The 16226-nt window shown below is 38.5% G+C and overlaps 1 protein-coding gene across 1 annotated transcript in view; it reads left to right on the forward strand.

Annotated features, from left to right (window-relative positions):
• fhdc4 (FH2 domain containing 4) overlaps nt 1-15783 on the forward strand; it is a 38680-nt gene extending 22897 nt beyond the window's left edge. The window contains exons 5-12 of the mRNA XM_060897716.1: nt 1492-1577; nt 1767-1867; nt 6438-6508; nt 6639-6746; nt 6835-6905; nt 11607-11724; nt 14190-14354; nt 14497-15783. Of these exons, the coding sequence (XP_060753699.1) occupies nt 1492-1577; nt 1767-1867; nt 6438-6508; nt 6639-6746; nt 6835-6905; nt 11607-11724; nt 14190-14354; nt 14497-15528 (1752 nt within the window). The 3' untranslated portion in view covers nt 15529-15783. The remainder of the gene's footprint in view (nt 1-1491; nt 1578-1766; nt 1868-6437; nt 6509-6638; nt 6747-6834; nt 6906-11606; nt 11725-14189; nt 14355-14496) is intronic.
• The last annotated feature ends 443 nt before the right edge of the window (nt 15784-16226 follow it).

Below are 16226 nucleotides of genomic sequence, written 5' to 3' on the forward strand. Positions count from 1 at the left end.
CCACTCACAGATATGTAATATTGGATCATTTTCCTCACTAAATAAATGACCAAGTATAATATTTTTGTCTCATTTGTTTAACTGGGTTCTCTTTATCTACTTTGAGAACTTGTGTGAAAATCAGATGTTTTTGTCAAGGAACAGACAGGAGAGGAGATCAAATGCACTCAAACCACAGTTTATTAATAATAGGGGAAAGGGGAGTTGGAAGAATGTGTGTAGGTGAAATCCAGTGGCAGGAGAACTGAGAGGCAGGGATGGCTGGTGGTGACATCTGAGGTCTCCCATCCAAGTACTGACCAGGCCCAACCCTGCTTAGCAGCAGAAATGAGACAGGACTAGGTGTAGTCAGAGAGGTGTGGCTGCAGGGCTTAGCCAGCTGGAGATCAGGTGAAGGTACAGGAGGGGCAGGCAAGAGGCAGAGTTGACAGAACAGAAGGCAGATCAGGTTACCGGGGCTGGAGAGCAGACAGAGTCAGACAGAACAGGAAATCTTCAGGAGTCAGAGTAGTAGGAACACAGAGCAGGTTATCAGTCTGAGAGTTGCAGATGATCTGACATAGGAGCTAGGGAGAACTGCAGCTTAAATACACACAGGGGGAGAGCAGGTGATGGGCAACAGCCAATGACAGTCACTGAAAGATAATAAGAGGAAGTGAGTGTGGGCATGGCTGGTAATGCTGAGTGGAGATGTTACCTGAAGAGAGAAGCCCACAGGTAGGACCATGACAGTTTTAGGTCATATTTATGCAGAAATATAGAAAATTCTAAAGGGTTCACAAACTTTCAAGCACCACTGTAGATATTACGGACATCTGCATATTCCTTAGAACAACCTTTGTCTTTGCTCCCAGTAGCTCTTGTACAAAGTCCTCCATGTCTGTTGACCATCCTCCTAACACGTCCATTATGATGTTGTATTAATGTATGTTCTATTATTTTTTTTTTTTCAAGGAACATCCAGGTTTTTTTTTAAACTATTTTCAGAAAAAAAAACATTTCCAGACTTTCTGTGCATAAGAAGTAAAGTTAACTCATCTTAGTCTGGCTAATCTAATGTTTGCTAGCTTGAACATTTTAGTTTACATTAATAAACTCAAAATATTCTTTGTTTACTGTAACAGAAAGTAAGAGTGCAGGGTCAGGACACCTTTAAATAAGGGAAAATCGATTTGAGAAAAGAGCACCAGCCAAATTAATATATCACTAACGTGAAACAGGACGAAAGGGGCGTGGCTACCACTACCGACTAATGTCATTATTCTCACCATCTCTGCAACTGTCAATCATTCCAGAGTCGTATGTCAGTTTGCTCATCTGCCCTTGAACAAAGAGAGCCTGCTACCGGTATCTGGGGGTATTTTTTGAACTCTTATCAGAGTATTCTGATGTGCAAAATGTGTAAAGCTTTTATCACAAGAAAAAAAATAGTGTAGAAGATTAATCACCCAGAAGATTGAGTGATTCAGCCTACATTGATTTTTCTTTCAGGTGAAGCAGCTTCGAGCTTTTAAAGGTGACTGTTCTGTGCTTTCTGAGGCCGATCAGTTCATGGTGCAACTTGTAAACCTCCCATGGTGAGTCACACTATGAGTGCAGACTTGTGTATGTTGATCCTCAAAGCATTCTTACTTTCAGAGACTAAAGTCTTCTCTGACATGCTATTTAACAGATACAAACATTTATTCTACTCGACAGCATTCTGTTTAGACTTCACATGTGATTTGTATGGTCATGTGATCATTATATTGTCTTTGTGTCACTAGCTATGAGGAACACCTGAAATGTTTAGTTCTCAAAGAGGAATTTCCCCATTTTATGGATGAGGTGAATCATTCCATTACCACTATGACCGCTGCTGGGAAAGGTAATGCCACACCCTTTTCCCTCACTGAACACACTAAAGCCATCATTCACATTTCTCGTACTGCGAGTCATCCACTGTTTCTTGTGTTTTACACAGCTTTTACCTCTTCTTTAAGGTATGGCTGGATCAAAAATGCTCAATATGCTAACTAACGATAAATAGGAGCGAAAGGGTAATATGCAAATGTCACATTTTTAGCCATGCTGCAATAATTAGCAAAGCTGTATCTTTTACAACCTCATATTCTAATTACTATATTGCTTGAAAATCAAAGGCAACAACTTATGACTCACTGGGGTGTGTTCAGTATATTTGTAACAGTACTGTGCAAAGGTCTTGGGTACCTTGGGTTTCTTATACAAACTTTGTTATGGATTTCTATTTTATGATGTCTACATTATCGAGTTGGTACAAAAACAATTCAGAGTTCCCGAAAGTTTGTTTTCATCTCATTATCTGTAGCCACTTTATCCTGTTCTACAGGGTCGCAGGCAAGCTGGAGCCTATCCCAGCTGACTATGGGTGAAAGGCAGGGTACACCCTGGACAAGTCGCCAGGTCATCACAGGGCTGACACATAGACACAGACAACCATTCACACTCACATTCACACCTACGCTCAATTTAGAGTCACCAGTTAACCTAACCTGCATGTCTTTGGACTGTGGGGGAAACCGGAGCACCCGGAGGAAACCCACGTGGACACGGGGAGAACATGCAAACTCCACACAGAAAGGCCCTCGCCAGCCACGGGGCTCGAACCCGGACCTTCTTGCTGTGAGGCGACAGCGCTAACCACTACACCACCGTGCCACCCCGAAAGTTCGTTTTCCAGCACAAAATTAAATGTTACTGGAAAAAAAATGTTTGTATCTGAGCAGCATATTACATAAGAGGCCACTTTTCAGATTAAAAAAGAAAACATAATGAAGGCTGCTGGGTTTTGGTGCAAAATGAAGACGCAAGTGTGACAGTCAAAGTGTCCAGAAGAACTGTGGCTGGTTCTGTAAGATGCTCAGTAAAACCTACAGCTCATTTCCGCATAAAACTGCACTCATTATATCGGAGACTTTTTTTTCTTAAAGCAAAGGGTCGACTCACACCAAATATTGACTTTGTTTCATTTATTATGGCTTACTGTTTATAGAGCGGCAGCTACAATTATTGACACCTTTTCAGATTTACCAATAAAAAACAATTTTACAAAGGTGAGTTTCAGTTACAACAGTTATTATTGGTTAATTAATCAACCCAAAGACCCGCCTCGCCCTTTGATCTTGTTGTCTGATGACGCAGCTCGTTACCTGAGATGGAATTTTCTCAGCACGATCAGCAATTTGATGAAAACCCGGACGTTATCATCGCAGGTAAGCGTGGTGGAAAGATCATGGACATGCTTTTACTGATCAAATTCACCGATATTTCATGATCTCCTTGTCAACACCTACTTTTGTTTCTTACTCTTTCATTTGACAGTCACCATTTTGTCTCTAAATGCACGTTTGAGGTGTCGATAATAGTGATCACTTTCACCGGTGTCCACCATTATTAACACCCTGTGGAATTAAGTGACATTTACAACTGTTATGGATCGATCTTTGTGTAACATTGTTGAAGTAGATGGAGTACTTTAAAAAAATAAAAGTGCTGTGATTTATCATTTTTTTTCTGATCCATAACTGAATGAAATGTTTATAGAGTATTTGGAATCCAATTGCAATAAATAGAATTCGACTAGAATTAAATTCCTAACATATAAAAAAAATTGCATGCTTGAAATATTCAGATTTTTCTTTTCCATTCAGATTTTTTTCAGTTTGTTGTAAATATCTACCACATATTACAATATCAATAAACATTTTACATTTCTAGATGTAAATTTAAAATTTAAATTTAAAAAAATCGACCTTTGACCTGGATTTTCATGCGGTTACAATGTCAATTGCCTGTTGACATTTATTGGTAAACTACAAAACTAGAAATTAATACAAACAGCAACGAATAATTAATAAAATGTGACGAAATGACAAAAATACTTAGAAAGTGGAACAAAAAGATTTTTAAACATTATCAGTTCATTTGTTTACAAATATTAGAATTACTTCCTCATTGACATAAGCACCGACATCCATATATTTATATAAAATATATTTTGTACTAAATATCAGTCTATGTAAAACAAATTTTAAACAAAAACTGTTTTGTTAACTTAATACCACATACCGATTCTTAATTTTTTAAATAAATAATCATCTGGGTGTTGATAATTGTGGAATGGTGTCGATAACTGTGGACAAAGGTGTCGATAATTGTGGAATGGTGTCACGTGATCTGGTACGCTAAGTAATTGGGAATCAACTAATTTTTTTTCCAGTGGAAGTTTGAGTCATTATTCATGCACGATTTATGTATTGAAAGTCTTTTCTACTTTTGCAATGGCCAAAAGATCGTTAAGGTGTCGATAATTGTCGCTGCCGCTCTCGTATTTTTTTTAATGTTCATTATTTTTTACGCCATTTTTGGTCTACAGCATTTCTTTACATGTGCCTAAGCTATATATCTCTTGAGGCTTAGTTATATTTCTGTGCTACTTCTACTTTATTAGAACAAATTACATTCACAAAACATATTTGACCAAAATTCAGAAAATGTAAACATTTTCCATCAAAATTTTTAGTTTTAAAATGATTCTGTATAAATCACATCCCTACAGTCTATAGCTGTCTATTAGTGATGCAAATTCTGTCTCTATTCAGTGAGTCAGATCATTTGGCTCAGCTCACCAATAAGAGTCGACTCTTCCAAATCCCAAAGTGACTCATTGCCGTTTTATATCTAAACTGGACAAAATTTGCAATATTTTGACCAGTGACTCTTCTTTCAGCTGAAAATGTCTCACAACATCTTACTCTACTTTCTAATGAACAAAATAGCATCACTTTGCACTGCAATTTATAATTTGCTTTTAAACATAATTGGTAAATCAGAAAGGTTAGAAAGGCTACAAATGTGTTGTGAAAACACAGTAAGCCTCTGTGCGTTCATTTTAATGTACCGGCTGTGTATGAGCTTCATTCTTAAGATTCGCAATCACTTGTCAAAATATCGCAAACTTTGTCTCGTTGAGAAAAAAAATGCCAAAATGGTGTGGAAAGAATCGGCTCTTTTTTTCTCCTCTCCATTCAAATTCCCAACCACTAGTGAACTCTGGGTGGGGCAAACATGTGCTTTCTCTGAAACATGTGAAGCCAACCTCTACATCTTTCCAAACTGTTGCTCATACTACACCACACTGCATCTGCGTACCTGAGCTCACAGGCACAGTAATGTCATCCCTTCCTTCAAACCCGAAAGCACGGCCAATTTTGTTCTCTTGAGCCCCAGCCATAGATGGCTATGGCATCATTGGGATACAAACTCACAATCAGAATCTTAAGACTGATATCAATCAAGGGTTCTCAGAGAGTGAAGATTTTTCAGATGACACATAACGCAAGACTCGTGTTTAACAATATTTTGTAGGCTGCAATCATTAAAATAAAAAATTTTTCAGTTTTATCATGTATTAAGCCAGTGTCTCACTGGGCTGCGAAAGCTTGCGACAAAATTTCCCTCAAAATAACCACAAATGCGTCGCTGGCGTCACAAAGCTGTCGTGAACCCTTCTCAAGTCAGTTTCCATGAGGCTTCCTCTACTTCCCTACCTGCCGAGGGAGAGCCGGGCTGTGACAGCCTGCGACTAGTTGGAGACACAACAATTGCGGTAAAATATGCGAATATCAATTCAGCGTGATTCCAAGTGAAAATTGTCGCTAATTCGCATATTTTATCGCAATTGTTGTGTCTCCAACTAGTCGCGGGCTGTCGCAGCCCAGTGAGATATTACCCTTAGGAAGGCAGAAAAAATGGCAATCAGGCTATTTTAGAAATGTGTCTTTATTTCGTGAGTGGATTTTGTTGATTGGCAGTTTGTTGGATTCAGTGTGCTATGGTAATGCTAATTTCCATGAATTAGCCATAATTAGCCCCAAGCTAACAATACTGTTAAAGGTGCATTAGGTAAGATACGACTTTTTTTTCCAAGATGATGTCTCAAATGGTTAAATAGGTTGGTTTGATGTTTGATTTTTGATTGTTCAATGTTTGAAGCTCCACCCTGAGAATTTATAGCAGTCTTTCAAGCTAAGTGTCAATTAAAAAAATAAGACAGGAAGCCCATTCAAACACAAACATTCCTGATTGCAAGTCCGTTTTCTGAACAGGTTCTCCCCGAAATACTTAATACACTTGTGCTAATACCATGCCTTAATGCCTTTTTTTTTCTTATAGTATGTTTACATATCATCCAGGTCATTGGGAAAAAAAATCACTTACCGCACCTTTAACAGATTTAGTTGCTAGTACAGTGATTGTAACGGTGCTAACAAATGGGCATATTAGAGTTACATACAATCTGTATGTTTTTTTGTTGTATAAGGTGCTTCTTTCTATAAATAGCTGCAAAATAAAAGTCTTATAATCTAATAAACATGTGAAATAAATTTGCTGTTTAATCTGAAACTTTCTTTTAGAGCTGTTGGATTGTGTTGACCTTCATTCCGTCATCCGGCTCGTCCTGAAGACTGGGAACTACATGAATGCTGTGAGAACTTTATTATTTTCGATTTGTACAATAGAAAATCAGATTAGATCAGTAAACTGATTCGCTTATATCCCAAACATCATGATCACAATCACTTATGATGATTTATTATCATTTTCCTTGTTCTCAGGGTGGTTACGCTGGCAGCGCTGTGGGCTTCCGCATGACCTCTCTGCTGAAACTTGTTGACACGAAAGCCAACAAACCAGGAATGAACCTCATGCACTACGTTGTGATGGTAAAATGAATATTTCTTTGGACAAAATGTTGCTTTCTGACATTATATTTTGTTTCTCCTTGATATCATCTTTCCATTTCACTTGCAGCAAGCTCAGAAGACTGACGCTGCTCTGCTGAAGTTTCCAGAACAACTCACACACACTGTAGATGCCGCAAGGTACAAAATCCACCTTTCCTTTTAAAATACAGTCAGGTCCAGAATTATTATCACCTTTGAAAAGAAAAAGCTGGGTGAAAGTGTTATTTGTGGTTAATTTGTTTCTCACACTGAAAGTATAAGAGAAAAATCATTAAATCTTTAATTTAAGTAGATTCATGCTAAGAAAATAAAACCCCTTCTCAGTATATCTCCTTTATACCAAAGCGCTGTTGAATTCTCAACTCTGATTGGCCAGAAGCTATTCATTAATTTTCTATGTAATTTAACAACAGCTCTGACAATAGCTCGGGTGGAAAATTACAGGTTTCTGTTAGTGCACTTGCTTTAGTACTTAATGTTTCTATGGTAACAATTTCTACAGGGATGTTCACATAAACAGGCAAAAAAAATAACTGAAGTGAAGTTTTCTGACTTATTACCTCTGGAAACTTTGTTGGAGGAGGTTATGTTTTTGCCTATGTTTGTTTGGCTTTTCCTCATGTAACTCAAAAAGTCATCAACGGATTCTGATGAACGTTGGTGGAAAGGTGAGCCATGGGCCGAGGAACAATTGATGAGATTTTGATGCAAATCTGAATATGTATGTGGATCCAGGATTTTTTTTAACTCTTCCCAACATTACCCAACACTTCCCATTAACCTAAGAACAACATTCCTGCAGTGAAGCATGGTGGTGGCAGCATCATGCTGTGGGGATGTTTTTCATCTGCAGGGACAGGAAAGCTGGTCAGGACTGAAGGAAAGATGGATGGCAGTAAATACAGGGCAATTCTGGAGGAAAACCTGTTTGAGTTGGCCAGAGGTTTGAGACTGGGATGAAGGTTCATGTTCCAGCAGGACAATGACCCTAAACATACTGCTAAAGCTACACTGGAGTAGTTTAAAGGGAAACATTTAAATGTCTTGGAATGGCCTAATCAAAGCCCAGACCTCAATCCAATTGAGAATCTGTGGCATAACTTGAAGATTGCTGTACACCAATGCAGCCCATCTGACTTGAAGGAGTTAAAGCAGTTTTGCCTTGAGGAATGGGCAAAAATCCCAGTGGCTAGATGTGCTAAGCTAATAGAGACATATCCCAAGAGACTTGCAGCTGTAATTGCAGCAAAAGGTGGCTCAACAAAGTATTGACTTGGGGGGGGTACCTATGCACACTCCAGATTTCTGTTTTTTTTTTTTCATCTTAATTCTTGCTTGTCACAATTAAAAAAAAATGCACTTTTAAAGTGGTAGGTGTGTTGTGTAAATCAAATGGTGCTAACCCTCCAAAAAAATCCATTTTAATTCCAGCTTGAAATGCGACAAAACAGGACAAACACCAAGGGGGATGAATACTTTTGCAAGACACTAACTAGTTTCATGGATGTTCTGCATCATTAACTATAACTCTAAATGGATAAAAAGTATGGTGTGGTGTTTTTTAGTAAACAAAATATTCTTAGCATTATTAAATGAATGCTATTAGAGGAATAAAACACTTTAGGGATGTGCTGTTATCGGAAAATAATCAACTTTACCAATAATCAACAGTAACTGTGCTTCCTCAGATCACTCCATTTTGATTATGTTCCTATAACAGCATGCCCCCTAGTGTTTTATTCCTTACTTTGTGTTACTTTATTATTTAGCAAAGTTAAGCTTGGTTTTATAAGGTTCTGTCTGATAGCTTTGATAGAAAAAAAAAGCAAAAAAAAGACTTGAAGTCCTAGTATAACAAGCCAGAAAGGAAAGAAACTTTTAGATGTAGGTGTTTGAGGAACTGAAGCTCAGCAAGCAGACTTTGACGGTTTGTAGGAAACCTTTTAAAGCCTGACCACAAATATTTGGGCAGAAGTCCTACTTTGGTGGATGTGGGCCTTTCAGAATAAAAGTATGGTATCATTTGTCTAAAACACACACTGGCTGGCTAACACACACCAAAATGCTGGTTTTAAGTTAACACAGAAACATATTTTATATTCTAATGTGTTTTTTTAATATGACTAATGTTAAATATTTTAACGTAAAATATCTCATAGATATTGGAACAAACTTAGATTTAGAACGTTAACTAGCTTGCAATTTAGATTTTCGAGAGTTGCTGGGTTTCACGTGACATCACCTCATTAGTTATTCAGAACTTTAGCTGGTGGTCTACCAAAGCTCAGTTGACAAAGCGTTTGTACAGAGAAGGTGCATTGCTCGCATGAAAAATGCCTTACGCTCGCGTTGTTTTAGGTTGTTTGACTCGATCAAACCGTGAAACTGGTAAAAGTTTCTTCAGGGTTCCGCGTGAACTAATAAAAAAGGGCGAACGAACACAGGATTTCACAAAAAGACGTCGAGAAAGGTGGCTTTCGAACCTCTCACTGAAATCGAAGGGAGCCGAGTCGAAGCACGCTCGAGTTTGCAGTGATCACTTGGTGAAAGGTTTGTATTTCCCTCTCAGCTATTAGACTGGTACCAAAATCCAGAATTGTGACACCCAAAGGCATTTTTGAGACAAAGTCAGCAAACAGTCTTATTTTGTCAATTTGGGTGTGCCGAATTCAAATCTGCAATATGCCGAGCTCTATCTGACCTCTGTTGACCTCTAGAGGTCATTGAACTTTGGGCCTGTAAACGTCTCAGCTGAACCCAGTTTCTCAGCTTTCTAAGGAATGAAATGTACTAAAATGATTAATGAAGTTAGCAAATGGCCTTGTTTGTTAAATGTTTGGGTGCTGAATTCATTTTTCATTTGTAAAACGACATATGACCTCTGATAACCTCAAGGTCATTAAACTTGGCCTATAGGCCTTTGCATTTAACGGCATATTTAAACTGACTTTACTCCCCCAAAAAGAATATGAACAGACAAAAAACAAATAGAAAGGAACAAATACAACATTAAATGCCAGTCCATGTACATGTGACTTACTTTTCACAATGAGAATGCCTCGGCGATCACCTTACATAACATTGCATTACATTTAGCGGTTATTGTTTATACAAAGCTACTGAAAAAAGGACAGATTCAGCAGCATACAAAATGTGGGGGCATACAGGGTTGCTAACTTCATTAATCATTTTAGTACATTTCATTCCTTAGAAAGCTGAGAAACTGGGTTCAGCTGAGACGTTTACAGGCCCAAAGTTCAATGACCTCTAGAGGTCAACAGAGGTCAGATAGAGCTCGGCATATTGCAGATTTGAATTTGGCACACGCAAATTGACAAAATAAGACTGTTTGCCGACTTTGTCTCAAAAATGCCTTTAACTCCTTAAATAAGCACTTTTTTGAATTTTGGTACCAGTCTATATGGCCTTAGTGCTTTCCAAGTACTTTTCTTGCTATGTGTCGTTATTTTACGGTACTTTTTTTCATCACGAAGCGCTAAAGTCCCCAGCTGTTTCTTTGTTTACTCCTCACAAAGTCCATATGCATGAAGGTCACGACAAAATTCTTCCCCAGCCGTACCGTTACAGTGCGCCGTGATCACTTCTCCGTCTTGTTTAACTAAGATCCAGGTCTTTACAGGGGTTTCTGATGATCTTTGTGAATGATTTACCTGAGAGATAAGAGCCAACACAAGTCAGAATCAAGTGAACTGTTGTTTGTTTGCACTTCAACTTGCAGTGCTTCGTTGTAAAGACGCGAACGAAAAGCTTAAAAAAAATACTGACACGGGCAAAAACAATAAAAATAATATTACAATATTATTATAATAAAACAAAAAAAATTCATTCGGCAGCGACTCGATACCGAGGTCCTTTACCCAGCCACGTACAAAACAGTTGTAAGCCTCCATACTCTTCCACGCTTTCATCTGTTTTGCGGTGTAGAAGGACGTCTGCAACACCAGATAGTTGGAGATGTCGGGGAACTTGACTGAAGGGTAGTTTTCCAGATTGTATGACAAATCCTTCTTTCCCAGACTGTAGGGGTCGATTCCATTGCACATAGCAATCTTCTGAATATATCTAAAGCCAGCAGTGGCTTCTAGATTACGAGCGTACTCTGATAAGTTATCACTAGTTGTTTGCACTACGGCAGCCGTTTTGGTTTGTTAGACCACCAGCTGTTTTACCGGAAGTGAAATCGCTAAGAAAAGTCACGTGACTGAAACCCAAGAATAAATACATTCTGAAAAATAAGATAGAATGAATATGCAAATGATGTGGTTTTCTTTCATTTACCATTTCATATACCACATATTACTCATTTATTGAGAGTTAAGGATTAGTTAACGAGAAACAGCCAGATACAACCACAACAGCAGCTGATGTTACAGAATAAAAAGGCTTTGTTTGTGTTTGATCAGTGTTCAAAAATCTGTCTAAATTTCGATAATTTAAATTTGACGTGCAGTAACCACATTGAATGGGAAGTGTTAATTTTAGTATTTTATAATTTTACTAGAGGGTGGAAACTTGGCATATTTAAAATCTGCTTCTCACTTAGACACAGCCTTATAATACTAAGGTCATGAAATGTATAAAACTTTTTTTTCCCCCAATAAATCAGTGATTGTGTCCTGATTTGAAACCTGCGTTGTTGCCGTTTCTTTTGTTCAGCTTCTGAACTATTTTGCTTTTTTGAGGGTTTGGAATGTTTTACTGGCTGAAGCGCAAACTTGACCAGGACTTGAAGCAAATATACTTATCATGCATGATATAGTCTTCCATCATGGAGTGTTGTTATATCAGTAAAAGAGAGACTTGTCTATCCCACTGCAGAATGCATAAAAAGGAAATTGAATCCGACTTCAAAAGAAAAGTGAATGAAGTCCAGGAGGTGAAGAAGGGCAGTGAAAAACAAGCAGACTTGGCCAAACAGATGAAAGACTTTTTTGAGGTGAGTTCACGAGGGCGGAAGGTCTGCTTTGGGGGACGTAAATGGCCCTTTTAAAACAAAAGTATGACATCATGTGACTCAGGTGAACATTAGCTAGCTAACACACAGAGAAAGAATGACATTAAGTTACCCAAATATTATTGAACAAATATTCGCTGAAGGTGAAGTGAATATCGGTGAATAATAATCGAGATGAAGTCACCGATATTCACTGAGCCTGATGTGGATAGTTGTTGTTTTTTAGTATAAATGCACAGGTGATTATTTTTAAAAAATCGTCTTAAATTTTTTTTTATTTCAAACTTCAAAAGCAACATGCAAATGTAATAAAGGCGTGGTGCAGACTTGTATCACTTATCTACGCCGAATCACATAAAATACGTTGTTTTGAAATCAATGAAATAAATCACAATTCCACCTTCCCTTTGAATAGTTTGAAACCAAACTTCGTAGCATCTTTAGTGCTTTTAGGAACAGCATTTTCTTTCATCATTTCTAATTCTTCCTCACTTACGGTGACGAAGCGATTGGCCGCCATTTTGCCGAGTCACTCGAGGTGATTATTGAGAATTATTATATGGCACGAGTTACTTCCGGTAAAATCATGCGCTCTGATTGGTTCCTTGGTGGGCAGAATTTTCCCGTAATGCCCGTGGGTGATTACTGACATTCTTTCCAAGGCATCAGGTTTCAGTGTTGTAAAAAAAAAAAAAAACGACAAAAAAGATTAATTGAAAATCAAAATGGAATCAAAAATGGCTGAAACACAAAATACAAACAAGTCACCAAGTTATTCAAGAAATGAGCAACGAAGAGCATTCAGTAACCGCTAACACAAATTCAGTTTTGAAATCGCTAGCCGTTTATTCTGCATGAGTGACTCACCTACATTAGAAATATGACATGACTGAAAGCAGCATCACGCCTCATTATAATGACCGTCTGTTTTAAGCTTAGAAATAAAAAATAGCCATATAATAAACTCCTTATTAACCTCGCTTGCTCAGTCTTTACGGGAAAATATCAGACCTCGCCTACAGCTCGGTCCGTACTGTCAAGACCTCGGCCTAATATTTTCCTGTAGAGACCTCATGCTCAGTTAATAAGTAGTTAATAGTCCAAATTTCTCGACCAATTAGCACACTCGATTTTTTTTTATAATCACCTGCATATTTATACTACTAATAAATAATATTAATATTATGAATTAAAGCAATGGACGGCACGATGATGTAGTGGTTAGCACTGTGTCCTCACAGCAAGAAGGTTCTGGGTTCGAGCCCAGTGACCGACGGGGGCCTTTCTGTGTGGAGTTTGCATGTTCTCCCCGTGTCTGTGTGGGTTTCTTCCTGGTGCTCTCAGTCCAAAGACATGCAGGTTAGGCTAATTGGTGACTCTAAATAGACCGTAGGTGTGAACGTGAGTGTGAATGGTTGTTTGTCTATGTATCAGCCCTGCGATGATCTGGTGATTTGTCCAGGGTGTACCCCGCCTCTCACCCATAGTCAACTGGGATAGGCTCCAGCTTACCGTGACCCTGCACAGGATAAGCGGTTATGGATAATAGATGGATGAATGAATTAAAATAACATTCTGTTAAATGCTACACGATGTATCAAACGGAAATTCAAGCTTATGAATTAATTTTCAGTTCAGCACATCAATAACTAGTCAAAAACTAGTGTTCTTTAAACATAATATTATATACTATAATATATATATATATATATATATATATATATATATATATATATATATATATATATATATACTATAATATAATATATATATAATATATATATATATATATATATATATATATTGTATACTGTTTAGATATGGCTAAACAGTATGGGCTAAACTTGCCCAAATGAGGATGGGTTCCCTTTTGAGTCTGGTTCCTCTCGAGGTTTCTTCCTCATGTCGTCTGAGGGAGTTTTTCCTTGCCACCGTCGCCACAGGCTTGCTCATTGGGGATAGATTAGGGATAAATTTAGCTCATGTTTTAAGTCGTTCAAATTCTGTAAAGCTGCTTTGCGACAATGTTTATTGTTAAAAGCGCTATACAAATAAACTTGATTTGATTTGATTTGAAGTACAATCTGGTTAGTAACCACAAAAGTTTTGCCTGATGTCCTGAATTTGAACGAATGACGGTGTTGACACAAAGTTGTAAGAAAAGATGCAAATGCTACGCCACCTATCTTTTTATACAACTTCAATTGTGGGAATTATTAAAACCTGTTACATAAGTGTACGGATGTGTTGGGCTGCTAAATGCTTGGACAGCTAGCTACATGGATATGTCAAAGGTAATGTGCTATTTTTACACTATAACATGGCAAATAACAATAGTTCATGGGAAAACATGAACTACAATTTGGCCTTTGCGCTAAATTTGAAAGGAAATGTTTCCATTTTATAGATTTCATAAAATTACCCATGCTTCTTGCTGTCATTCTCAGTATGCTGAGTCTAGGATCACTGAAACGCAGACAATCTTCCAGACACTGAACAAAGTCACTGAGTCTGTGGCTGAATATTTTTGTGAGGAGCCGAGTGAGTTTAAACTGGATGAGTGCTGCTCCATCTTCCATTCCTTCTGTGAAAGATTCACCCGAGCCCTTCAGGTAAAGCCATGCTCATCCTCTCAGTACAAACCTATATAGTTGTCTATATTCACTTTGAACTGGGGTAACAGTTGGTAGTGCAGCTTCTTCTTTCTTCTCTTCATCTAAGAGTTTAAAAGTGTGTCCAAATTTTCTTCATCAGGAGAACATGGAGCGTGAGATGGCTGAAGTTAAACGGAAACAGAAGCAGCGCCTGGAATCTGCTGCCAAACGTCGCTCCACAGCCACCTGCTCATCACGGGACAGAGGCATGGAGGGTATAGCACTGGAGTCAGTTCTCCAACGGTTCTTGCATGACCCCCAGTCTCGCAGGAGAGTAAGAACCCCCTCGCCAATCAGTACCAACCAAACTGAGAACCTATTACAAAAAAAACGGCCCAACAGCGACTCCAAAAAGCAGAGCCAGTCTCTGAACAGGTCCCCGTCCTCCTTCGGTAAGGAGAACATTGATGATAAAAAGCCAGAGAAGAAAACTGGGCTGTTGAGAAAATCTGGTGAGTGTGCATCAGTGGCAAGTGAGGATGAGGACGTTCCATCTGAGAAAGAGGTGCAGAAATTGAGGGAAGTGTCCCAAAGGGTGCTGCGCTACCAGTCTAGCCATGGGAGTGTGTCTTCTGAGGACTATATTTCCCCAGTCACTTCTCCACATCGATGCATGTTTCAGGAGGATCGAGAAAAACTGATGTCTGTTACAAATGAAGAGGATGCAACCAAACCCCTTAAAAATCCAGTGCTTTTGATTACAAAAACCTCTGGTGGTATTTGCCGTCGACACACAATCTGTCTTCCTCAGGCAGATGCGAGCAAAAGTGACATCGACGAGGAGCAGTTTGTTCCCACTGAGCTGGAAAATGAAAGCCCTGGAAATAAGATTGTGTCTCTTGGGAATATTGGTAAGATCAAATCAGTGGACAGCTACATGCGAGCTACAGATGATGGCCTAGGCAATAAAGTGCCATCCAGCACTCCAACAGACAAATCGGAGAAAGCAGTCAAAGCAGAAGTACGGCAAGAGACTGACCAGAGCTTATCCAGTTCTCAGCAAAATCCTCCAGTCAATGGACAGATCAGTCACACCAGGAGGGACTCTCGATTGATATCCTTTTTTAAACGTTTGGGTGAAAAGAGTAAAATGAATGCTAAAGAACCTGACTCTAGTAGTGTAGACCCCTAACAGACATTGGGTCAGGTACACTGTCAGAAATAGGGGTACAGTAGGAGTCCATTTCTGTCTCCCAAGGTACAATCTACACTAAGGGAATCGACACTCATCTTCGACTCATTCAGTCTCATGCTGGCTGAATAGAACATATCTGATATCCCACTCAACATCAGCCAATATTATTTAAATATGTCACTCAGATCTGTGATGCATTTCGTAAAAAAAAATGCAAGTTTTTCAATGAGAAGATAAATTTCATATCTTGAAGCCAACGTGTGAGTTTCTTTTTATTGTATCAACACATTCACAAACAAAAAGTCCCCAAATTTATCAAAACAATTCATCGATTTCCTCACAAGTGACCTACTGAAAATTATTATACATACGGGCCACTTTTTCCATGGAATAAAAACACGTATTCTATTCCCTTCTAGCAGGTTTATTGATAGCATGCAGTATTGTTATCATATCACTTATCGTCCATGTATTATGCCACTCTACCCAATAGAGAATTAGCGTGTAATATTGTTATAATATTGCACGTTGTCAAGACAACACGATGTCACATGTCAGAGCCCATGCGAAGATCCAATGACAAAACTTCTCTGCTGTGCATGCGCACAATCATTTCTTTGTTGGCCGGGAAAGAGAAAAGATGGGGTTAATTCAGTGCTACTGCTAGGATTCAGCACTAAATAAATAAACTGAAA

This window comes from Neoarius graeffei, chromosome 17 (genome assembly GCF_027579695.1).
Source record: "Neoarius graeffei isolate fNeoGra1 chromosome 17, fNeoGra1.pri, whole genome shotgun sequence".
In the NCBI taxonomy this organism is placed as follows: Eukaryota; Metazoa; Chordata; class Actinopteri; order Siluriformes; family Ariidae; genus Neoarius; species Neoarius graeffei.